This window comes from Peromyscus maniculatus, chromosome 7 (assembly GCF_049852395.1).
Source record: "Peromyscus maniculatus bairdii isolate BWxNUB_F1_BW_parent chromosome 7, HU_Pman_BW_mat_3.1, whole genome shotgun sequence".
NCBI lineage: Eukaryota > Metazoa > Chordata > Mammalia > Rodentia > Cricetidae > Peromyscus > Peromyscus maniculatus.
The window spans coordinates 104,667,672-104,691,961 of NC_134858.1; the positions used below are offsets into that span (position 1 = coordinate 104,667,672).

A 24,290-nucleotide genomic window follows, 5' to 3' on the forward strand; every position below is an offset into this window, starting at 1 on the left:
AACCAACATCTTCCTCATCTCCCCCTCAACTTAGTTTCCTAGGATCCAAAGCCAGGCTAAACACAAGAACCCTGCCCCAAACCCCTGGCTTTTTGTCCCTGACAGCACCCCAGGAAAACAGAGCCTAGAACATAGCTGACAGGCTCCCACAGGAGGAGGAAGGGCTTTCATCAAAGAGATGACGTCAAAACCAGCCAACTTGTGAAGCAGTCAGGGGCCGGGAAATTTGGACAAAGGTATCTAAAAATAAACCCCTGAAGCCGGGAAAAAGCTTTGGTGGCCGAGTTGCTTGCCACCAAACTACACGCCACCCACCCTGTTCTGAGGTCTGGAACCCAGGAAATATCTTCCTGAGGATGCTCCTCCAGATTAGCCATCAAGACCAAAGACGACACAGATCAAACAAGATGGCAAACCGGGTCCAGCAGCCCTCCCTTGAGGTGCCATGCAGAGCAGGCCTAGGACATCTGTGTCTCACTTTCTGCCACCAAACCAACCCACTTCCCACCTCCTACCCCGGGCTCAGGGAGCACAACCTCGCTAGCAGTGCTCCAGGCCGCCATCTCCCAGCTCACAAAGGAAAAACTTGCTCTTCTCTTCCCCAGCCTCTTCCCTACCTCTGATGACAGACATCACCGCCACTTAGCCATTTCCACACCTCATGCAGATGTTGAGCAGTTCCACTGTTAGCTCACAGAACCAGTTTTACCCCAAACCAGGTACCTCTTTTAGACTCCCACAGTTCAATGGAAAGCAACACTACGCTTTCAACTACCTTAAAAAAGGAAACGGGCCAGGCGGTGGTGGCGTGTGCCTTTAATCCCAGCACTCGGGAGGCAGAGCCAGGCAGATCTCTGTGAGTTCGAGGCCAGCCTGGGCTACACAGTGAGTTCCAGGATAGGCTCCAAAGGTACACAGAGAAACCCTGTCTTGAAAAACCAAAAAAAAAAAAAAAAAGGCCATATCCTCTGAGACACCCCCCCCCCCCCCAACAGCCAACCCAGCCTTAGCACAACAGCTCCACCGTAAACAGACTGCTGATCTCGGTGCTGGTTTTGCATCACTAGTCTCTGGCCCAGTGACTTATGACCTGGAAGAAAGTAATGCTGGCAACCCAATCTGTCTGTAGGAAGGAAGAGCATCACCCAAGAGGAGGCAGCTTAACCTGTGGCCATTTCCAGTCAGATCCTGACTGCCTCCTGAGCACACTTCCCACCTCTTCACCCACGCTCAGAAGTGGGGCAGCCCATCTTGAACAGACGGCTTCAAGTGAACACTGCATTGATTGTTAAGTTTGTTTTGGGTTTTTTTTGTTTATTTTGGGGACTGCATTGAATATGAGACCCCACACATGCCTTCAAGCTTTATATCGCTGACACACACAGAGAGAAAGATATTTGTAATTCTTTGAGACAGGATCTCTGTATGTAACCCAGGCTGGACTCAAACTCTAGGTCCTTCTGCTTCAGCATCCCAGGAAACTGGGATTACAGCGTGTGCCAGTATACCCTAACTACACTGAGATCAAACCTATGCTCCTTGACAGGAATGGTGGAGTACAGCTGTCATCTGGAAACTTGAGAGGTAGAAAAATGAGAAGCAGGAGTCCAAGGTTACCCTCAGCTACACAGCAAGTTTGAAACCAGACTAGCTACATGATTCCCTGCCTCAGGGGGAAAAAACAAAACAAAACAAAAATCTCCAAACAAGTCCACCATTGCTCTTTGCCCTGCCCTGAAGAGACAGCCTTACCTTCTCTGCAACAGCTCTCCTAGGATTCCATCTTGAAGTGACCCGCTGTCTCTAACCCCAAGCCTCCTCCTATTTCCTCCATGTCCCTGTATTTCCCGCCTTTCCTCATCACCTCGCTGTGCACACCTCTTTCATGCACTAGTCTCCCACACTGTGGTCTGAAGAGCACTCAGCACAGACTCTATAAAAACAAGCCAAACAAATGAACAATCAATCACTTCAAACCCAAACTGTGGTCTTTTCCTTAGCTTTCAAGCCTAGAACACATCCAAAGAAGGGGTGTAGACAGATCAAGTTTTTAAGACTTCTATAGACAGAGACCCCTGTCAGATCTCTAGGTGGCTGACTTTCCTCCTCCTACAGACAGGCTAGGTTGCCAGCATTATTTCCTTCCAGGTCAGAAACGAAAGAGGCAAAGCCTGCCACTGCTGTTCAAGTCCTGAGGGGCATGGGGATGGAAATAAACGTAGTAGCATCGAGGCCAGGGTGACACATGACCACTGAGAGCTTGTTAGGCCTCCAGCAGGAGAGGGACAGGGTGAGGAGAGACAGAGCCAATCTGACCACATCAGGTTTCTCAACAAGCTCTTGGGGATGGTCTGACCCCAAGACCTTAAACATCTGAAAGAGATGCCAGGAGTCTCTGCAAATATTGCTGGCGACACAGGTGCCTGATCCGTGAGGGTCTCTGAGAGCTCCTCTCTCCAAACTAATTCCTCACACCCTGGGCAGTCCTCTCAGTTCCCACCCAAGGGATCTGACTGTCCGCCCTCCATGTCTCACCTTGATGTAGATATCCAAAGCAGGGTGGACTCGGCGGGCAGCCAGCCATATGGACATGGGGGTGGTGTAAGGGAAGGTGGCTGTCACCACATGGCTGGGTGCTGGGAAGGAGAATACCTTGAAGCCAAATTTCTGATAGAGGTGGATGAGCTCAGGTGAGGGTGACTCCTCTCCCTCACTCAGGATGCTGCCCACTGCACATCGGCACTTCTCACGAGGCACCTGTGGAGGCAGAGCACAGGATCAGTGCCAAGCAAAGAAAGGAGGCCTTCAGACCTAAGGCCCTCGGCTTTTGGGCTAATTCAGCCCTGGAGGAACCACCTGCTCTGACAAGCTACAGAGCCCTAGACACCAGGGTGGAGCTGACCATTTCCCTACCAAACCCAGCTATGGTTCCTGCCCATGCATTCTGCTGCACGACTCCCATCCACTCCTTCAGCAAACATGCTAAGCTGCACACACGGCTCAGGAATCATGGTGAGAAAAAAAAAAAAAGAAAGAAAAAGACTTGGTCTCTCCCCTCCAGGAGTCTTGGGGAGGGAGGAACAAAGATGTCTGAGCTCTCACCCCCTCCACAGCCTACACAGCACTGCCAAGGGACCTCCCATCTCCTGGTGTACCTTCTATGGGTCCCAGTCTCAGATCCCCATGCTGGGGTCTGGACCAGCCCAGTCCGGTTAGTGTGCCTCCCTCCTATCTCCCAGAGGAGCACGCCTCACTGCCAGAGAAATCATGGAAGCAGAGCAGCAGAACTGAGGAGTGAGAACAGAAAAAGCCTACAACAGCGTCTTCCTGGTTCCTCCATGACAACAGTGTGTGTGTGTGAGTGTACACAACGGAACACACAGGAGAGGCCAGGGTGGGGAGGCAGCACTGGCTGTGGAGGGTCAGGATGTGAGATAAAAATGGAAGAGGAATCTCCTCTAGGTTCACAGATAGGGACGGCTACCATCACAACATCATCTACATCTTTTCTACCTAAACCTGCCCACTTTCCAAATCCCTTCCTGGTTATGCTCCAGACGGTTGGCTCCTCCCATCTCCCAGTCCCCGACAAATGTCCTTTCTACTCTACTCCTCTCCCCCCTGATCCTCTCTCCTCTGGCTCCCATCAGCCAGAGGCAGCGAGTTTTGAGTTTTCAACACTTCCTAGGATTGACCCAAGGCCTCGAGGACCAGTGCTCACTTCTGGCAGCAGGTGGCAGTCTGTCCAACCTTCTGATTCCTGTGTCTATTTCCTGCCATTTATGTACCAGCCCGTGGCCTAGGCCCCTAGGGGAGGGTGTTCCTAAGTCCAGGACATTCACCACAGGTCTTGGGCCTTAAGACTGGTTTTCTTGATCTTCGGGCGCCCTTCAGTTTTCTCCCTCCAGAGCTCACCGACCTCTCTACATTTAAAGGGACACTGCACCCCACTCTACCTTCCTAGCCCACTTTCTCAGCACCGTGAGTTGTTATTACATGTCTGCTTCTACCACCCTACACCCTCTCACGCCTGTCGTCATCCCCTGGGGACTTTCTTAGCCCTGATCCATGTCCTCTACTCTGGCAACCTATCCCTGCCTTAGAATCACAACTTTCTGCTCCAGGCTCTGACCTCTGAGCAGACCCCAGAGGATTGGCCAACTCTCAAGGTTCTGACCTTGCTGCTTCCTTGAACCCAGTGGCAGCAGGCATTACCGTAGGAGTTTTAGTGACAGGCAGTATAACGCAATGTTCACAACCACGGCTACAGGAAGGCTGGCCAGGGAGTGAAACCTGAGCCCTGTGATCCTAGCCAAGTCCCTTGGCTTCTCAGAGCACCAATTCCTTGATGTTTCCTTATGTGCTTTCAAATAAAAGACTTAATTCACAAAAGCACTAATGAAATGCCCCACAACTATTTTTGGTTATTCATAACAATAACACTGTCCCAATAACAGTGCCTAGGTCTAGAATGCCCATCCAACCTAATCTTTGAACATAGTCCTTCCTCACCCATCCTTCAGGTTCAATGCTCTCTTGGTGAACATTTCAGGGTGGCTTTGTAACATTTTTCCTCTCCTCAAATTTATTCCAAAATTTGCCCTCTTATCCTTCTCAAGACTATTTAGCCTTAAGCCCCTCCCGTTCCGTTCAAACATGCCATTGCTGCAGTACCACGTCTTGTCTCTAGATGGTGCACCTGTACCACTTACACCCTGAGAGTTCCAATGGCCATATAGGCAGGCAGGAGGTTCCCATAAGGCCAGGACTGACAGGCCAAAGGACAGGGAAGACACCCCACCCCAAAGAAAGGTATGCTATGTGGAGGGGAGTAGATAAAAGAGAAAAAAATGTTAACCTAAGTTAGAGGGAGAGACGGGAGGAAGGTGGAAGGTCACTTGTCACTTGACCGCTAGCTCCTCTTTATCCCTTGCCTGCTTTAATTTGGGTTCTAAAGTCTTTCCTGAGATCACTTCAGCAGCCCCCATGGAACTACCAACAAAACACTCTTTTGACTACAAGATACTTGAACACATGACTAGAACCTCTCAATGACTCCCAGTTCACATCTATGGCAAAACTAAACTTCCAAGTCAAACAGGTCAGGCATGACACTGAACTCACCTCAGAACAGGAACCAGCAGGGCCAGAACCTGGGCAGGAAGCCACTGGGTACGTGGCAGAGGGAGGGGCAGAACCCAGCTCTGGCCCAGCCCGCCCTGCCAACCTCCTCTCCTACCACACCCCCATATACACCCACATGTAGCTATTTGTAGCCAAACATGCCACGTCTTCCCATGCTGCATCCCTTTGCGTAAGCTACTTCATCTGCCTGAAATGTTCCTCTTCAACCGGTCTGAGTCTTCTTTCTGGAAAACTCCAGTTCATCCTGCGAGACTCAGCTCAACTCCTCTCCTCAAAGCCTTTTGCTATTTTCCTGGGAGCTGCCCTTCCTCTCTGATCCCCAAATATACATAAATGGAACCTGTCTTCCACTACACTCTAACGAAGCCTTCTCATTTCTTCCCACCACTCCAGCCTCAAGGCAGAAAAGTCTAGGATCCTACACAGAAGATTCCGTGGGCACGTTTAACAATGGTGCAAGCAGGCATACCACTGCTCACACAATTCCTACACCACAATCTAATTATCTGGAGGAGAGGAAATGCTCCTCTCCAAGGTAATACAGGGTCGTGTGGACAAAAGAGCTCTCGCTGACTCGGTTTGTCTCTGTGTCCCCCAATTCCACAAGTAAGGTCATTATCTGGTCCCTTTCCTATCCTGGACAGTGCTTAGAAGACATTCTAAGAGGTCCCACGGTAGCAGAACCAGGTCACCAGCAAGGAGACAAGACGGGTATGAAGATACCGCAGGAAGTGGCAAAGTTGGCACAATAGCAGTGATCTAGCCCAAGACAAAACCCGGGTCTCCTATTTGTCTACTTTTCCTACTCATATCAAATTTGTGTGGAGTACCTATGACCAGAACAAGAGCTGGACCAGAACTACACCAGCCTGGAACTATACCAGGGAGAGAGGGCAGAGGCAGAACCATCACCACTGAAGAAAGGCAAGTCCACTGAAGATCTACCAAGACTATCATGCCTGGCAGTGATAGGGCACACCTTTAATCTCAGCACTTGGGGAGTCAGAGGTAGGTGGGTCTCTGTGAGTTCAAGACTAGCCTGGTCTACAAAATGAGTTCTAGAACATCCAGGGCTGTTACATGGAGAAACTCTTGTCTTGAAAAACCAAAAGGAAGGAAGGAAGGAAGGAAGGAAGGAAGGAAGGAAGGAAGGAAGGAAGGAAGGAAGGAAGGAAGGAGGGAAGGAGGGAGGGAGGGAGGGAGGGAGGGAGGGAGGGAGGGAGGGAGGAAGGAAGGAAGGAAGGAAGGAAGGAAGGAAGGAAGGAAGGAAGGAAGGAAGGGTGGGTACCAAGGAAGAGACAAGGGCATGCCAGGCTTCAGCATATCTCCTTCAAGGTATACAGCCTCCTCAGTCTCAGTACTATGAGAAGAAAGCAATTGCTTATAACCTAAAGATTTCAGGTATGAGTCCATCTTGATGCTACCCCAATGTCCCTCCCAGAGAGCTCTCTGACAACCATTAGGCCACAGTGAAGAGTCATCTCAAGGGTACCGCCTGGCTGAGACTTTAAAAGTATAGGGATAGGACAAGATTGATATTCAGGATTCAGAAAAGAGAAACTGTGTCAGCTGGCACACTGGATTCAGTTGGAAACGACCAACCTCAAGCCCACAATCTATTCAGCCAACAGGGTATATCATCTGCCAGTCTAAGCCCGGAGGACTGCCCTGATCCCTTTCTTGGCAGCTCTCAAACACAGTTACCAATGCAAGGGGAGACATAGAGACAGAGCCCTGTGCTTACTCTGACACTCCCAGGGTTAAACTGTAGTAGTATCTGCCAATTACAGATGTATACTGGGCCTCCTTTACCCAGACCTGGTATACAGTCAACACACCAAGACGTGTGTTCAACTTATCTGTTATGTGAAGGAACATGGGGTAGTTACCAGCTGGAATGTGGGCTAATGCCAACAACTAGGCCAGGAGACAGGACCCGTACCTTAGGCTCCGAAGGAAGGAGTCACTGGGATGTCAACTCTAAAAGAGGTTCTGGAGCTTTCTGAGAGTTGCCATCTTTAGTTCCTTAGGAACCTTCTACTCCCAGAAGCATACCTCACTGACAGCGGGCACCTGACAAGGCCTTACCACTTGCTGCTTTCCACAAGTAAGTTCATCAAACCCAGATGGCCTTGTATGGTCAGTCAGTACACTATTCTCAACCCTGTTCCTGAAGCCCAGGATACCAAGTTACTCAACAAATGTCACAATGCAAGGCAGTGTTGAAGTCAGGGTTCAAACCTAAGCAGACAAGCTCTGGAATTGCAACCTGCAACCCACAGTCACCTGGGAATTTGAGAGTTCAGCCCTAGCTAGGGAGACACAGCAGCCTTCCTTTCCCCACACTGTCTCTCCTCAGACTCAGGACACTTGGAGCAGGTCTTCCTGAAGGTATACAAGGCTCGCACAGCCAGGGATGGTGTCAAATGTGCTATTAGGAGCCAGACATTGGACCTTTGCCTCATCAATTGGATGCCACAAAAATAAAACCTGGGATGGGGGAGATGTATTTAGCATGAACAAGGCCCTGGGTTCAATATTCATCACCTGAGGCGGGAGGAAGTCTTTCATCCCATTTGATAGATGAGACAGCCTCACTGGGAGGCCAAATGACTCACAACAGAATCACACACTAGGAAGCAACTAAAGCCTTGACTCAGACCTAGAAGGGTGAATCCAGAGTCCTCTCCTCTCACTTAACCTCCCAAGGGCAGCAAGTAGCTCACTTTGTGAGACCTTTCCTACACTTAACTTACTATAGAGCAATGGTCTGGCTCCATCTGGCAGAAAACATCCACAGGTCAATTAGAGTAGAGACAGCCTGGGTCCTCAGGAAACAGCAGCTCAGCCCATATTTCCACCCTGTTGAAGAGATCAGCCCTGGGAAACTTTATCTCCTTATCCTTTCCCAGGCTCCATCTGACCTACATGCCTTAAGGTGGCCCTAAACCCCACTGTATAGACAGACCCAAGTCAGATCTCTTGACTCTCAGGCCATGCAGACTTGGTATTCTAGGCCTTGATTCTCAGTGGACTAATAGAAAGAGAAGGGCATAGTATTCTTTACGTCCAGAATGCCACCAGTTCCTCCATCATTCCATGCCTGGGAAAAGCATGGTGCTTGGCTGTGGATGTGAACAGCAGATCCCATTTGCCTAGGCTAGGTAAATGCAACTAGCTACCACGCCCTCTTGCCTCACTAGGTACCATAATGGTAGACAGGCAGGTTGCATAAACCCCAAACAGCAGAGGAGTAAATGTGGAAGGTATGACGGAGGTGGTGGACAGGGCAGACCTACAGGAATGGTGACAGTACCTAGCCACAAGGGCCTATTTGCAGGCCAGCGTGGTCAGGATCAAGTGAGGCATGCAGGGTTCTCCCAGTTCATTTCCTTCCAACACAGAAGGCCCCCAGAGGATTTTTAATCCTAGCAGAAGAGGCTAAAGTCAATTTTCAACTGTCCAGGACCCAATGTAGAAAGAGGGGTGATAGCAGTACACTTTTTCCCCAGCCAGGACCCTTCTCTAGCAAGAGGCAGTGTGAACCATTAGATATGGGAAGTAGGGCAGGTCTGTGACTGTGACCTCTGGAGCTCACTCCAACTCGCGAGGTACCTTAAAGAGGAAATGGCCTGTACTCCATGAATGTTGGCCATTGATGAGAGAACAACACCTGTGATCCATATCAGGTCTTGTCCACTTTCTGACACATGTCGCCTCCCTGCACCCCTTTACCCCAACTACGTCAAGGCTTTCAGGGCCAGAGAATGTAATCCTTCCTCCTGCCTCACAGAAACCATCTGCTCAGACCTCATAGTTTCCTCACATCCAGGACTCAGGACTCAAGCAGCAAATGACATGAAAGAACTTACAGCACTGCCTCTGTCCTGACTTGGAGGTGTCTCTTCTTTTGCCATTTTCTAGACCCACACTAAGAATGGAGCTTCTCTAAGCCTTTCTCAGGAATCGTCTTCCCTCTTTCACAGCTTGGCCTAGGAATGGTCATGTCTAGAGAGCTGTCGGTTCATACTGCAGCAAGGTAAGCGATATCTAAAGCCAAATCTCTAACCTGGTTACTCACTGCTTTACTGGAGTCTGAAAGAGTACCACTTCTTGCCACAATCACAGAGAAGCCCATCTGACTCCTGTTGTACTGTGTCCGGAGACTGGAGGTGGTACACCCAAAAAGTTGGCCTACATCCTCTTTCCCTATATATACATCCATGATGGCCACTGCTAGCAGAGCCAACTAGGAAGTGGCAAACAAGGATTCTCAGCTTTTCTAAGAAATGAAACAGGGTATCATCTCTAGCATCTTCAGGTTCCTGAACCCTCACCCCACGTGACTCTGCACCGTAAGTGCTCAGGAAACTATATCTCTTCATCTCCACGGTGCCCCAGTGTCAAGCACAGGTCTGGTACAGAGCCAGGACTCAACTATGTATTGACTAAAAAAAGATTAGTACCTCATTCAGGCTATCTTCATCCCTGTCTCCTCCCCCACCACACCACTGCACACCTATTATACTTATTATTACAGTACCAGAATGTAGACCAGGTGGTTAGACAGATGCTGGGAGTTCAGGATCCTCCAGACCTTTCACAATCATCACTGGATAGACCATGTCTAGCTCAGGTGCACAGACAGAGCCCTAACTGCCCCTGTGCTACCCCAAGTGCATGCCAAGATATAATCCTGCTCTCCTAAGTATTTTCCAGAGTGACCCAAGTTTCCAAGTTAGGGAAGTGCAGAATCAAAGTGGCCACTTTAACCTCTTTATTTATCTTGTAGGCTGACCAGACGTCTACTGCCAGGTCAGTCTGATCTCTTAGCTTATGTTCATGAGTGTTTCACCACCCTTTTCTGTTAAACACCTGTTGAGAACCATGTGCTGCGGTGAATGCCTCACTTACATCATTAATTGAGTCCTTGACAGCCTATCTATGAAGCAAGTATTTTATCAGGATATTGCAGAGGGAAAAAACATTAGTTCAGAAAAGTTGTGATATGCCTAATATCGCACATCAAAAAGTAATAAGATACGATCAGAACCCAGACTGCCAGCTCTAAGGCAGAGCTCTCAGGACATGACTCCCTTGCACCAGCATCCAAGGTAGACTATGCTCAGCCAACACTGGAGACGTGGGACCCACCTATTCCCGAACAGAGCCATGGTGGTTGACTGGAAGAAGCCACCATGCCAGTAGAAAAGTACATTTTACTGGAGTTCTGCCTCATTTCCCAGACTGTGCCTCCAGTAATGACCCGTTACCCTCGACCGGTCTGGTCCTGGAACGAGCACCTCAACCAAAGAGGGCCCCAGTGCCTCTGACTTCAGGTAACGCCATCTCCAGCCACGTGACTGCAAACCTCACACAATGTTTCCTCATCCTTCAAATGGCCTGGGACACCTCTCACCTGACCAGCCCAATCTTTCCAGTGGCCTCCATGCCTCATCTCCTTCCCTCCTCCACCTACCCTACAGTCAGCTTCCTAAAACAAAGGCAGTGAATGATGCCACACCCATCTCCCCGACTGCTGCACCTCCTCCATTAGCCCAAGGAACCTTCTTCTCACAGCCTTTCTCTACCCTCCACATGTCCAAGAGGCCACACTTCCTATTCCTCCCATTCCTCCAGGCATTTGTTATTCTAGTTCTTATAGTTCCTAAGTCAAGGAGCCCTGCATGGCAGAGGCAGATTCTACTCATGTGAGAAAGCCCATCTACCTCTTCTCTGAATCTTCCCCACATGCTTGAGGTACTCTTCCTATAACCAAGTCAAATTTCTAACGCCACTGAGTCCAGTGTCTTGCTGGCAAATCATCTGTATGGGGGTGAACTACAGTTTACTGAGGGCAATGCCAGGTTTAATCCATGTCCAGAATGCAGAAGTAGAGCAGGCCCTGGCAGAGAGAGGAGTCAGCACACCCTTGTTTCACCAAGTGTCCCAGTGAGGCCTTGTCTTTAGGCAGTATATAGGGCTTGTTCACTTGAGCTTTCCAGGCAGGGAAATCCAGGCTGAGGAGTGCAAACAAAAATCCCCTAGGGCTTAGTTTGGCATGGCTCAAAGATGGAGGCTAAAGAGCCCTTGACAGAGCTGCCAGCCCATGGAGCTATGGGCAGCACCACCCCATAGCACAGCAGGAAACTACATTGGCAAGCCCTGACTCACTGTAGGCTTTTGTACAGCCAGACGCCTACAGGGTACCAGTGATGCTGGATTAGTCTTTGACCTCAGCATCTTGGGTATTTGGCTCCACTTGGCCCTCTCCCAACAGGTAGCTTGAGGTCTATGGACAAGACGTATCACTGGGTGGATAAGCACCATGGTGACTAGAGAGGTAGGATTCCGAGCCCCGTGCCCAGAAGCTGCCCTCTCACTCCTCAAGAGTCCACAGACCTGGCCTGAGAGCTGAGCAATGGAAAGCAGACAAACAAGATTGAACCATTAGAGAATGAGCAGATGGCCTAAGAGCACCGGCCTCAAATGGAGACAGAAAAAGAAAGGACAGCAAGAGACAGAGAATGAAGGTCAAGACAGAAGCTAGGGTCTACTGCACTCAGAAATTCTTGAGTACACATGAGCAAAGGGACGAAACTGTGAGCAAATACAAAGCTTCTGGATGCAACAGTGGTCCAGGCTAAATCTGGAAGAGCTTTAAGCTTAGAGAGAGAGGGTAACTACAGGACCAGCTCAGATTTGGAAACCCAAGTTCTCCTACCCCACCATGACCTGGCCCAGCTTTATCCAAGAGGTAGAAGCCCATGGAGGCTCCTTACCGTGTGGGGGTTGTCATAGTAGACAGCGATGGAACGAAGCTTGGGAGAGATGCTGCAGCTCTCCGTGAAAAGCTGTCCAGTGTCACCATAGGACCCCACATGGAACTTGTAGGCCACAGTGATGTTACGGATTGGGGGTGATCCAGCACTCACTGTCACCCCAGTCAGCAGTCCTGAATACCCAGCAAAGGCCAGCAGCGTCAGCAGCAACAGCAGAGTCAGGCCCCCAATCAGGCCCAGTAGTAGGAGATCCGGCATGGTTCTGGGACTCCCTCTCAGCACCCCAAGGCAGCTGCAAAGGAGACAGAAGGGAGAGGAGGCTGGTAGCCTGCTCTAACCCTGCCTGCCAGCTGGTTCTGGCCCAACCTCAGCCATGCCTTAGTGCTCTGACCCAGGAGGGGGAGGAGCTGTGAGTATTTACACACAGTGACCTAAAAGGGAGCTACAAGTCACTGAAGCCACAAGCCTCTTTATTTCCTAATCATAGCCATTGACGCTCCTGGAACAGCTCTGCTTGGCACTAGCAGCCCTGCTCATACCTGAGGAAACTGAGTCATACTCCAGGCCCTGACCAGAGTGATTTCCTCCAAGCTGGGCTAGATACCACCAGGAGCTACCCGCCTCCTCTGCCTCTTCCTTCCTACAGTTGAGCCACATTGCCAGGCCAGCATCCTCAAGTCTCATGCACTACTTTGTGGGGGCAGGCAGGGGGGCTGACAGCTGTGGGGTTCAAACACTCATTAACAAACAGCATACCACGAGAAACAAAACTCCTGGGAAGAAAATTTCATGGGAAACACCTGTTTGTTTGTGGGCCCACTTGGTCTGTGGGGACCGGGATTTCCAGGACTAGAACCAGAGCTCCAGAACCAGAGGAGACAAGATCAAAACAGCCCGGGAGGCCAGAACAAAGTCCAACGTGGGTTTCCAAGACATAAACCACTAATCCTAACCAGCTTCGTTCCACATCTGCCAACCGACAAAGACTAGAAACCAAGACACAGGAAGAAAAGGCTGCTGGAAGTGGAAACACAAAAGAGGGGTAAAGCAGGAGTTACTCCTAATCCAGAAGGAATAAACCCAGCACCAACACAGAAGCCTGTGTGAAACATCCTAGGCAGACTCTCAGGGAGGGCTTCATTTGAGCAGCCCAGGGATCACAGCACACAGAACCGTAGTTAGAAACAAAGAGAAACATGAGCTTTACTAGGGAGACATTCCCACTCGAGTGATGGAAAACTCATATTTAAGGGCCGTGCTCAGCAGGTCAGGGAGGGCAGGTGCTGCCAAGCCTGACACCCTGAGTTCAAGCCCCAGAACCCACTCCCCTAAGTTATCCTGCACACCACCTACACAGTGTTTTAAAGGGCCGGGGAGACGGCTCAGCAGTTAACAACACTAGCTGCTCCTCCAGAGGACTCAGGTTCAATTCCAAGCACCCACATGATGGCTAACAACTGTCTGTAACTACAGTTCCAGGGGATCCAACACCCTTGTCTAGTCTCCACAGGCATCAGGCATGCAAGTGATACACAGACATATATATGCAGGCAAAACATCCATACACATAAGAAACTAAATTTAAAAAAAATCCCATTCATCCAGGCAGTGGTGGTGGCGGCGGCGGCGGCGGCGGCGGCGGCGGCGGCGGCAGCAGCACACGCCTTTAATCCCAGCACTCGGGAGGCAGAGCCAGGTGGATCTCTGTGAGTTCCAGGCCAGCCTGGTCTACAGAGCGAGATACAGGACAGGCACCAAAACTACACAGAGAAACCCTGTGTGTGTGGGGGGGGGGGGGGGGGAGTCCTATTTAAAAAGCAAATGGTTTTAGAGCTGAAAAAGCAGCGCTACAGCCCTATAGAAAACTTAGCTCCATGGGCTTGTTCCCTGAAGGTTCTAAGTGGAAGAGATGCTAAAATCTGTTCCTGGCATCAATGAGCAGACAGAACTGGCCTTACAAAGAAGCCAAGAATATTTCTGAACTCTGGTGCCAGGACACTGAGGTGCCTCCCACTGGTCTCCCCGTGCCTTCTGTACTCCTGTCTGTGAGCTTCAGTATCTCTTCTGTTTGCACACTCTGCTCTGCTCATCCTGCCTCCAGTTAGCTTCATTCTTCTTTTCCGATAATACGATAACAACTCTCACACCAGTACTTAATATATGCTAGGCTAGGCTGACTCAATGTTGAAATCCAGCTACTTCACTAATCCTCGCAAGAATCCAATAAGGTAGGTGCACATCAGGAACCAAGTGGCTGGAGGTCAAGAAGCCTGTCCAAGGTCACACAGGTATTACACAGAGCCACCTGGATGCAAACACAAATAGCCTGACTCCCGTCCATTGCCAGTTTTTCTCTCCTCTGGCTTCCAGGAAGGCATTTCATCCATGTTGGACCTTGCTGATCTCAAGGCTTCTGGCTCTCAGCATCTAGGCCACAGCCTGCTTTGGGAGGGACAGGCATTGCTACACACTTCTGTTGTAAGGGAACTCAGCTCCCAACCTTCCTCTTCCTCCCACTTCCCAAACTACTCAGAAAAGGGGGGACCTATTTCTGCCCACTCCCACAGCTTTGGTCAACCTAGGAAGAAGAAGCAAGGCAAATTTCCCCACACCCCGTAGAGAAAGGCAAGGGCAGGGGATGAGGAGGAGGCTCACTCACCTAAAAAGCCAGGCTCACTTTTAGCAACTCATAGCATCCAGTACAGCAGGGCTCCAGTACTCCAGCGCTGGGGTGGGGAGGGAGGGGGGAGAAAGGAACAGTCAACTCTGCCCTGGACACAGGCAGCTAGCCAAGCGGGCCACCAGGCCCCGAGCAACCCCTTAGCAGTGAAAGCCCACTGGACGGGACCGTACACACGCGAGCCGACCCCACCCTCCGACCCCGCGCGGAAACCAGGCCAAATCCAGCCTCACAACGTCAGATCTGGGATCTTCACCGGGCCCAACTCCCACACTTGGAGTCAGCGCAGCCCCTGCTGCTGACCTTGGGCAGTGCGTGCCCTCTCCCGGGCCTCAGTTTCCACTAACGTCAGAGTTCCGGGGCAGATGCCTTCCTTGGCCCGACAGCGTCGGAGCTGTGGCTCGACGCAGGCTTCCTGGGGCCGCTCACGTGCGCTCTGCGGAGGGCCGGGCCCTTAAAGGGACCTGCGCCAGGCAACTTGGGTGCTAGGAGGCAGGGGGGGCGCCGCTTCGCGCCCTCGGCTTCCAGCCCCGGCTCGCCTCCCGGCCTCGCGCACCTCTGCAACTTCTGAGACGCTCTGAAGTTTGTGGTCGAGGCTAGGCGCGCGGCCCCGGGAAGCGGAGCTGAAAGGTGAGCCCCGCCCGTCCCTCCCCACCCCCCAGTGCCACTGACCCGGGCCGTGCCCGCACCCGAGGCCGAGGCGGCGGGCCGCACCGAGAGGTCAGCACCGCCTCACCCTCGCTTTCAGGCCCAGGAAGAAGGCCCTGGCGGCTGTGGGCCAGATGCGGTGCAGAGGGCGGCTCCGGCCGCGGGGCCCAGGCGGGAAGGGATGAGGGGGGCCCGGGCCGACACCCCGACGGGAAGGCCTCGCCTCCGGCCCCGCCCTCACCTCAGCAGCGGCCCCGCGGACGCGGACGGGCGCCGGAGCAGGCTGGGGTACAGGCGCGGAGCTGGCGCGCGCTTGCCTCGCACGCTCGCTCCGCCCCTCCCGCGGCGGGACGTGGCCGTGGCCGTGGGCGCGTGCGCTCCAGACTCGGAGGGCGGAGGCCTGCCCCGCCCCGTCTCCTTGGTAACGCGCACGCCTCCTTCCCCACCCCCCTCCCATACACACCTGGCTGGGACAGCAGTGCCCACTGACGACGACGCACATTCCTACTTGCAACAAACCAGAACTCCTCCTGACCGGGAGGGAGGGGAAGCGCAGCGGCGACCGCTGGCTCCAAGCACCGGCGAAGACAGCCAGTTTTCCTGCCCTAGAGGCCCAGGAAGTCAGGACGGACTGGATAGTGTTTGTGCATTTTCGGGAGGATCAGCCCAGCAATGTCGGCCTCTTAACAATTGTACCATTCCTTACTCTTCCCACCTTCTCTCACTGAGGCTTCATGAAAGGCCTGCGAACCCAGCAGGGGCGGGCCGCTTGCTCAGGTTCTACATCTGAGGAAGCTGAACCCCAGCCCGAGCTAACCAAAGAAGCTCTGAACAACTTCTGGAGAGTGCAAACATCAGTGTCTCCACTCACCTACCCACCAGCTCTTTGGTGAGCATAGGAGTGACCATTCCTCCATCCAACATTTATTAAGTGCCATGTCCTATCAGGACAGCTTCAGGAGCCGAAAACAGCGAACCCAGTGAAAGCCCTGGCCCCCAGAAGTTCTCTCCAGTGAATGCCTTTCTCCCAAGCTTCTACTTCAGTGGCCTGGATGTGGCAGTTGGGAGGTCTACTGGTTAATATAGCATAGGTTACTCCCAAGCTAAGTGCAAGCTCCTTCAGGACAGGTTCAATCTTGCTCTAGTCTCTGATGACCTATAAACCTCAAATCACTGTGCTAAGGACTCCTCCTGAGATGCCCAGATTTATGGTGGAGGTGAGGAAGGTAACTACGCTTGTAAATGTGGCTGGTCATAAATTTTGCTGCAAGACAGGCTAGTCCAAGGACTATCCTGGTGCTTCTGACAAGGTTATTTGGAAAGATGATCACCCCAAAGAGTATATCAGAAAGGTGACTTTGGAAAAGGTCAGCAGCCACGTGGTAATGTGATCTTGAACCTCATCCACAAAGTCTGTCCCAGTGCACTGGACAGTTTGGCAGAGTGGGCAGCTGGCTACTGAAAAGTCTTCAGGGGAGGGCCAGCAAGAAGGTCATTATTGCTGTCTTACCTGTGAACATCAAACATGGGCAACGATTGGCTGGTTTGGGCAGGTGGACTACACACTAGATGTGGTTCTTGCGACACAAGAAGGGCACATGGCCTTTGCCTTCAGGGCACATGGCTAGTTAATTCTGTTTCTTGGAAGTTGATTAGGCTTTCAGGACATCATTGTCAGGAGATATCCTTTCCTCATCTTGTTCTCTCTGCTCACTTCCTTTAGCCTGGTTGGGAGCTCCAGAACCTAGTATGAGAGTTCCAGGTGTGCCTTAGGAGTTTCAGCACTGTATTGTTAGGAGAGTTGACCTGCAACTGGGGATCAGCCCACGAGGCTTCATCTCCTAGTGTTTCCAACACTGCGTACTATCCAGTGGCCACTAGGGGGCAGCAGACTCATTTGCAAGGCCCTTTCTACACTCCTAACAGGTCTCCTCTCAGTTGTCTCTCAATAGCACACATTCCATTATTGGAAGCCCAGACTTGCCCTTCCTCTTTCCCAGGAATCACCAACTGAGGCTCTTTAGTTCTGTGTAAATTGCCAGAGAATATCTCCCCAGGGCTCCTTTTCTTAAAGTAATTAAACTTATGGGGTTAGATGGAACCGTTCCTTTCTTCCCCACCTCTTCCATTCCAAAGCCTGTTAGAGCCCCTCTAACTCAGCCAGAGGATATTCATGCAGTGTAACATGCTTGCCACAACTGCCAACCCCACTGTCTGAGGGACTGAAGCTGGTTTAGTCCCCAGCTACTCAGCCTAGAAAGGGCTGCCTCTGCAGGATGTCCCCACAGCTGAGGACTAACTAGTTTCAGCAACTACAAGTCAGCTTCATTGTTCTACCAAGAGCCAGGAAATGTAGCAGGAACACTCAACACTCCAGGTGTGTGTGTGGGGCACCCCCACCTTTTACAGGGTTCCTAAGAGGAGGAGAGAGGCATAAGGAATTAGTAGATAGAAAGATAGCAGAGATGAGATAGACAGAGACACAGGATGGCTTTGGGAGGAGCTGGATCAAAATCCACCGGCCCCTTCTGTCTCTTCAAAAAGGCTTTTATAGGAATGCCAAGGGGCAGGGCAAAAGCTTTCCCCTTGCTAGATCAAAGCATACTGCACACCCAAGTGCAGACCCTTCCAAACACCTGGTAACCACACACATGGTCAATCCATCCCCTTATGCAGCCCTGCTGGGTAAAGCAAGCTCAGAACTCACTAGGAAACCTCTGTGGGCTCCCACAGTTCCCTCCTCTTAATTTTTTATTTTTTTATTTTTTGAGACAGGGTTTCTCTGTAGCTTTGGAGCCTGTCCTGGACTAGCTCTGTAGACCAGGCTGGCCTCGAACTCACAGAGATCCACCTGCCTCTGCCTCCTGAGTGCTGGGATTAAAGGCATGTGCCACCACCACCCGGCTCCTCTTAATATTTAAAAGAGCCCCTTAGGTCCCTCAGATAGACTGCGTCTGGCTTAGGTTGTCTTCTTCAGTTAAACAAACCTTACCCATCATGGAGATACACTTTCCATCAAGCACACTTTTGTCTTAGGTTGTCGCTAACAAGAAGAACGTTGCCCGTCCCTGACTACCAGCCTCTGGCAAGAGAGGATACAGAGTCTAACCCTGATTCAGGTTCCTACTAAGAGTTTGCAAGTAGTTTGCTGCATCCCCCAGGAAAGGAGTAGAGGATGACCAAGATAGAATGTTCCTTTTTGAATGGGTCTTAAGATGTCTCTAACAGCCTTAGCTGTGCCAAGCCCTTTTTAAAACCAATAAACACTTGATGCAAACCTCATCAAATAAACTGCAGCAAACTTAAAGATTCCCTTAGCTTCACCAAACCCTGGTTCATTAATATCAACATAATTCTAGTATGAACATTACTATACATATTTACAACTAGCATAACTAGTTACTATACATAATTACACTTCTTACAAGCTTACATTCAAAAGCAAACTCTAGGGTTACCTTGTAAACTTTAGCAAACATCTAAAACAGATCTCTTAACAGAACTTTACATTTTCTTCCAACAAGACAGAGTACATGAATTGAGAATCACCACAGTTAAAAATTGCAGGTGAACTCAAAGCTGCTTCACTTGTGAAGTTCACATTAAATGTCATTAAATGTGGGATGACTCATCCCTAGTGGGCTTGAGGCCCAGCCAAGTAAAAAAGATACTTCCTGAGAGCCAACCTGGGTCTGCCTAAGGGTCTTAGCAACAGCAGCTGAAACATGATCTGGAGATGACCTGGACGAATGAGAGACATCCATGTCACACCAGCAGATGCATATTCATCAGACCTCCCCCCAGGGAGGGGTGGAGAGTATATAAGGCTTGCCTCTAACTAAATAAACTGAGCTTGTTGTTTTGACATTCTCCCAGAGTCTGTGTCATTGACTCTGTGCCTGCTTGGCCTCCTCCCCTAAAGGGAACAACAGCTAGGACCCTGCTACATCTGGTGCTGAAACCTGGGAAATTTGGTACTTGAAAATGGTCTGTTTGTCTCCCTTTACTCATATGCAGCACTGGTTGAGCAGTGTATTTCAGTGAGTAGGCCCCTCTACGTTATGTGATTTTGGTCCCTTTAGCAGGTAAATGCTGGGACCCCGACTTTCTTTTTTTTGTTTGTCTTGTCTGTGAGTCTATCTGTACAGTAGGGTGGCACATACTTTTGTTTAAGCTTGCCTGCTGTTTCCATATAAGGGCTGGACCCTCAGGAAACCACAGTCACTGTTGTTTATCCCACCTTCTAACACTATGGGAAATTTCCTCCCTCACCATAAAGAGGCCCCTATTGGAGCCCTTAAGTCCCTCCTAACCAGCTAGGGGCTCTGGGCTACAACATCAGAACTAGAAAGGTTTTGGGTGGAGGCTGTGGAGCTTGCTCCATGGATCTCTTGAGAGAACATATGGGAATCTGATCTTTGGATGAGAGTTCTGTTCCTGACCAGAAAAAAGAAGTGGCCCCAGGAGTAACCAACCCTCCAATTGTTTTTCATGCCCATTTTGTTGGCTATAATCACTGGCTTAAAGTCCTCCTCTACTGAGGAGGTCATTAAGACCCACAACAAGCACTGTCAGAAACAATGTGACACCAACTTATCTATCACCTTCATTCCTTCCATGACTGATATTTCCTCTGCCTCTGCTGGCAAGTAGATGGATGGGAATAGGCATAAAAGAAAGGAAAAGGATGGAAAGAGAGAGGAAATGATTGCGGCAGCACCTAGGCCTACACAGGCAGCCCTTTTCTCTGCTTCCCCCATGCCTTGAGCAGCTACCCACACACACACACTGCGGTATCCACAGAGTGATTTGCTTTGATGTCTGCCTGCCCAGACAGCTGCTCCACATACCTCCCAGCCTATTCCACCTATGGTGCTGCACATGCCCACCATGGTGTTTCCAGTTAATGTGGGCCCCAGTGCGGCTAACCAGCCATGGATACCTACCCCTCTTGCAGACCTGTCTTTGGTCCATAAGGCTGCTAATGAATCAGGTCCTGACTCACCATATTTTGAGCAAGTCCTACAGCAATGGGCAATGCATTTACAGACTTATTATGACTGGCACCATTTGATGAAGGCTGTGTTGGAGCCTGTGGTCTTCCTTAATTGGCAAGCTGCCTATGATGACCAGGCCAAGGCTCAGGCTTGTTTTTAATATACAGTACAACACTGCTGTTTCTCTTGAGATGTTCATGGGCCAAGAACCATGTGTTAATCCTGTCACAAAAGCTCAAATTGGACAACACACTTATTTACTTGCCTTGGGAGACAACATTGCCCTTGGTGCTTTGAAGGGATCCCATCACCCTTCAGTGGCAACACTCTGTTCCCCTATTAACATGGAGGCGAGGGTATGCTTGCATTTTTTCCCAGAATACCACCACACTGATATGGATAACCTCCAGAGATATGTGTCTGGCAACAGACCAAGAGATTTTGGACAAAGAAGAAACTTCAGAGGGGTAATGTATGATTTGCCCTGCTACTGTGGTGTTAGTAAAGGTCATTTCATCACTGGCATACAACCCTAGATATTAAGCAATTGCCTCACCCCCTACAAGGTCAATTATACATGACCAGAAGGACTTTGATTGGCACACTTCATATAAATATGACTAGGGTCCCATCCATGTCCTTGAGACTGAAATTTTGACTAATCCTTCTCTTGTTCAAATATCTGCAATAGGTTCATCAACAGAAGGTGGCCAAAAAGGCGACCCTATAGGTTTTATTGGCTCTCAGATACCTAGATTATTGGCTCACTGAGATACAGAAGGCTACTGCCTAAAGCCCACCACCCAGACAGCTCTCCAGGATTGATGCTCTTCCAGGGCTGGTAGTCAATGACAGATATGAATGAGCTTGTTTGGCAAGCCAATCTAAGACAGGCACAGTCCATTATGCTGAGGTCTCCTGAGGTGGGGTCAACAAGGTTAGGGCAATGCACCCTAGCTCTCACTGAGCATGTCCTATAAAATAATAAAAAGGGTGGATATGTGGGATAGATAACTCATCCCTAGCAGGCTTGAGGCCCAGCCAAGTAAAAAAGATACTTTCTGAGAGCCAACCTGGATCTGCCTTAGCAACAGCAGCTGAAACATGATCTAGAGATGACCTGGACGAATGAGAGACATCCATGTCACACCAGTAGATGCATATTCATCAGACCTCCCCCCAGGGAGGGGTGGAGAGTATATAAGGCTTGCCTCTAACTGAATAAACTGAGCTTATTGTTTGAACATTCTCCCGGAGTCTGTGTCATTGACTCTATGCCTACTTGGCCCCCTCCCCTAAAGGGAACAACAGCGAGGACCCTGCTACACTTAAAGTTCCCCCGACAGTTGGAAACAAGATCCTAATTCCTCAGTGGCTCTGGAGTCATTGTATCCAACTCCCTCAACTCTGGAATTTGGTGACTGCTGTTGCTAGGGGGCTGTAACACTTGGGATGATGCCACCCTCCAGAACCAGTTTTCCCACCGGCCCTTCCAGCTATTCCAGAACCAGCAGAAGTGCACACAGTGCGGACGGTTGCCAATTGGGGGCTACCCCTTTACCCAAACTCACTGCAGCTCCCCTGAGTGCCACAATTCAAACAAAGCACTATTGAAACTTCACTCCTAGCTACAGGAGCACTTTATGGCGGTCTTTCCTGACAACTTTGCCTCAGGGCGAGAGTGGAATTACCATACTGAGCTGCCATAAAGCTCTTAGAAAAAACTTCCTGCACAGCTATTAGGAACCATCTCTTAAAGGAGCCACACATCAATTTGCTGCTAGTCAAACAAAAGTGGTGTGGCTCTGAGCTCCATTTCCTTTCAGCCTTTACTAAATAGTGACAAAATCTTTGTCCTAAACTCCTCAGCAGTCTGGGGGCCCCCTTAGTCTCCTGCTTTCCCTAGACTGCAGGATGGAACCTCAGTATCAGAAACATTGGTTCAGCAGCTTTCACTCCAGTTCCTCTGGAGAAGCGTCATTGGAGCTGACATTCCTGTTCCCCACTCCTCACCCAACACTCAGACAGCCATCAAGCTTCTGGGGGTACAATTTCCCCCTTCTTAATTTTTTAAAGCTGCTTTTAAAAAAAACACTGGTTTGAAGGGAAGACAGGAACTAGCAGAGAGGGTTTACACTATTCCAAGAGCTTTCTTGTTTTTTTTCTAGGGCAATTACAGGCAACTTTTCCATTTGGATAGATGCCCCCCCACCCCCAAGTGAGTCTAATTCTGCCCCTACAGAAGGAAGATGAGTACCCTTCTGGAAGGGAGAGACCTGAAAAACTTTCAGGTTTTTGGAGAGAAATTACTAGATTTTCCCCAAGACTTCTGTTCCCTACCAGCTTTTGACAAGAGGAAACTGAGTCCTATAGTACAATGTTATAAAATTGTTCTCAGGCACTGGTGGCTGAGCAGAAGGGTTTGTCTCTCCTGTATCTGCCTCAGGGATGATGTTATAAAAGTGTTCTCAGGCACTTGGTGGAGCGGAGGGTTTTGTCTCTCCTTTATCTGCCTCAAGGATGATGCTGTAAAAGTGTTCTCAGGCACTGCTGGTGGAGTGGAAGGTTTTGTCTCTCCTACATCCATCTCAGGGGAAACTCTCCCCTGCTTCTCAAGGCTTAGATCTAAACTGTTCCAAATCAATGTTCACAGGCCAAAAGCTTCCACTGGAATCTTTTCTGGCCCGTATTCTTCAGTGTTTTTTTTTTTTGTTTGTTTTGTTTTGTTTTTGCATTTCAACCCTGATTCTCCCCCAGGAGTCTGCATTCAGAGTCCATAGTTGGAAAACCAAGGACACAGTTCTATGAACTCCAAGAACCTCTGTACTTTTTGTAGTTCCACCTTAACCCCCCTTGTTTTAAAACTTTCCACCAGTGAATCTTCAAAGATCTGTTTACTATTTCCCTGCCTCATAGCAGCTTTACCTTCTCAGACTGCTAAATCCACAGTGGCTGCTTGTTCCTGGACGCTGTTTTCTGGTCTGGCACTAGGGAAATTCTTTTATCCAAAGTTTCTTCTTACCCAATATTCCTATTCCTAACCTTATATTTTTTTCCTAATTTTTTTTTTTTTTTTTTTTTGGTTTTTCGAGACAGGGTTTCTCTGTGTAGCTTTGCGCCTTTCCTGGAACTCACTTGGTAGCCCAGGCTGGCCTCGAACTCACAGAGATCCACCTGGCTCTGCCTCCCGAGTGCTGGGATTAAAGGCGTGCGCCACCACCGCCCGGCTCTTTTTTCCTAATTTTAATAGATAGAAATTGAGACAGAGAGAGAAACCTAAATTGAGAGAGGTACTCACTGAAGCCTAACTATTTCTATATTGCTTTATATTTAGTTATAGCTCTCGAAGAATAAAATACCACTGCCCTTATCCTTCACTACAAAACTGGACATGTCCAGCTGCTTCCATGGGGTTCTTTCCTATTCTCACTTAACTTCCTTTGCACCCATCCCTGTTTGGGCACCACTTGTGGGATGCCCACTCTCGCCTTTTACAGGGTTCCTAAGGAGGAGAGAAGCATAAGGAATTAGTAGATAGAAAGAAAGCAGAGATGAGACAGCCAGAAACACAGGATGGCTTTGGGAGGACCTGGATCAAAATCCACCAGCTCCTTCTGTCTCTTCAAAAGGGCTTTTCATAAGGATGCCAAGGGGCAGGGCAAAAGCCTTCCCCTTGCTAGATCAAAGCACATCCAAGTGCAGACCCTTCCAAACACCTGGTAACCACGGACATGGTCAATCCATCCCCTTATGCAGCCCTGCTGGGTAAAGCAAGTTCAAATCTCACTAGGACACCTCTGTGGGCTCCCACAGGTCCCTCTACACTCCTCACCAACCCCTCAGACCGTCGTCAGGCTTCTGAGTCAGGGCACAAATGTGCAAAAGCAGGAAAAGTCCAGTGACTGACACTGCCAACAGATCCTGCTAGCTGCCTGTTCTCCTGCCCTGTGCTGTCCAAGTGCCTGTCTTTCTGTTATAGTCCTTTCATTGCCATCCAGATAAGCTGCTGTCCAGACAACCTCTTGAGCAAACAACGCC

The 24,290-nt window shown here is 50.0% G+C and overlaps 1 protein-coding gene across 6 annotated transcripts in view; it reads right to left on the reverse strand.

Moving 5' to 3' along the window:
- Positions 1 to 15,627, reverse strand: part of Tex264 (testis expressed 264, ER-phagy receptor) — a 29,384-nt gene extending 13,757 nt beyond the window's left edge. The window contains exons 1-4 of one of the 6 annotated variants that reach the window (XM_042281582.2): positions 15,497 to 15,627; positions 14,587 to 14,653; positions 11,928 to 12,219; positions 2,536 to 2,757 (exon numbers count right to left, since the gene is read on the reverse strand). In XM_042281582.2, the coding sequence (XP_042137516.1) occupies positions 2,536 to 2,757; positions 11,928 to 12,185 (480 nt within the window). In that variant the 5' untranslated portion in view covers positions 12,186 to 12,219; positions 14,587 to 14,653; positions 15,497 to 15,627. Of the gene's footprint in view, positions 1 to 2,535; positions 2,758 to 11,927; positions 12,220 to 14,586; positions 14,654 to 14,910; positions 15,052 to 15,279 lie in introns of those variants that run through there. The other 5 variants (XM_076575458.1, XM_042281584.2, XM_042281586.2 and 2 more) reach the window with 5 other exon arrangements.
- Positions 15,628 to 24,290: the final 8,663 nt, after the last annotated feature.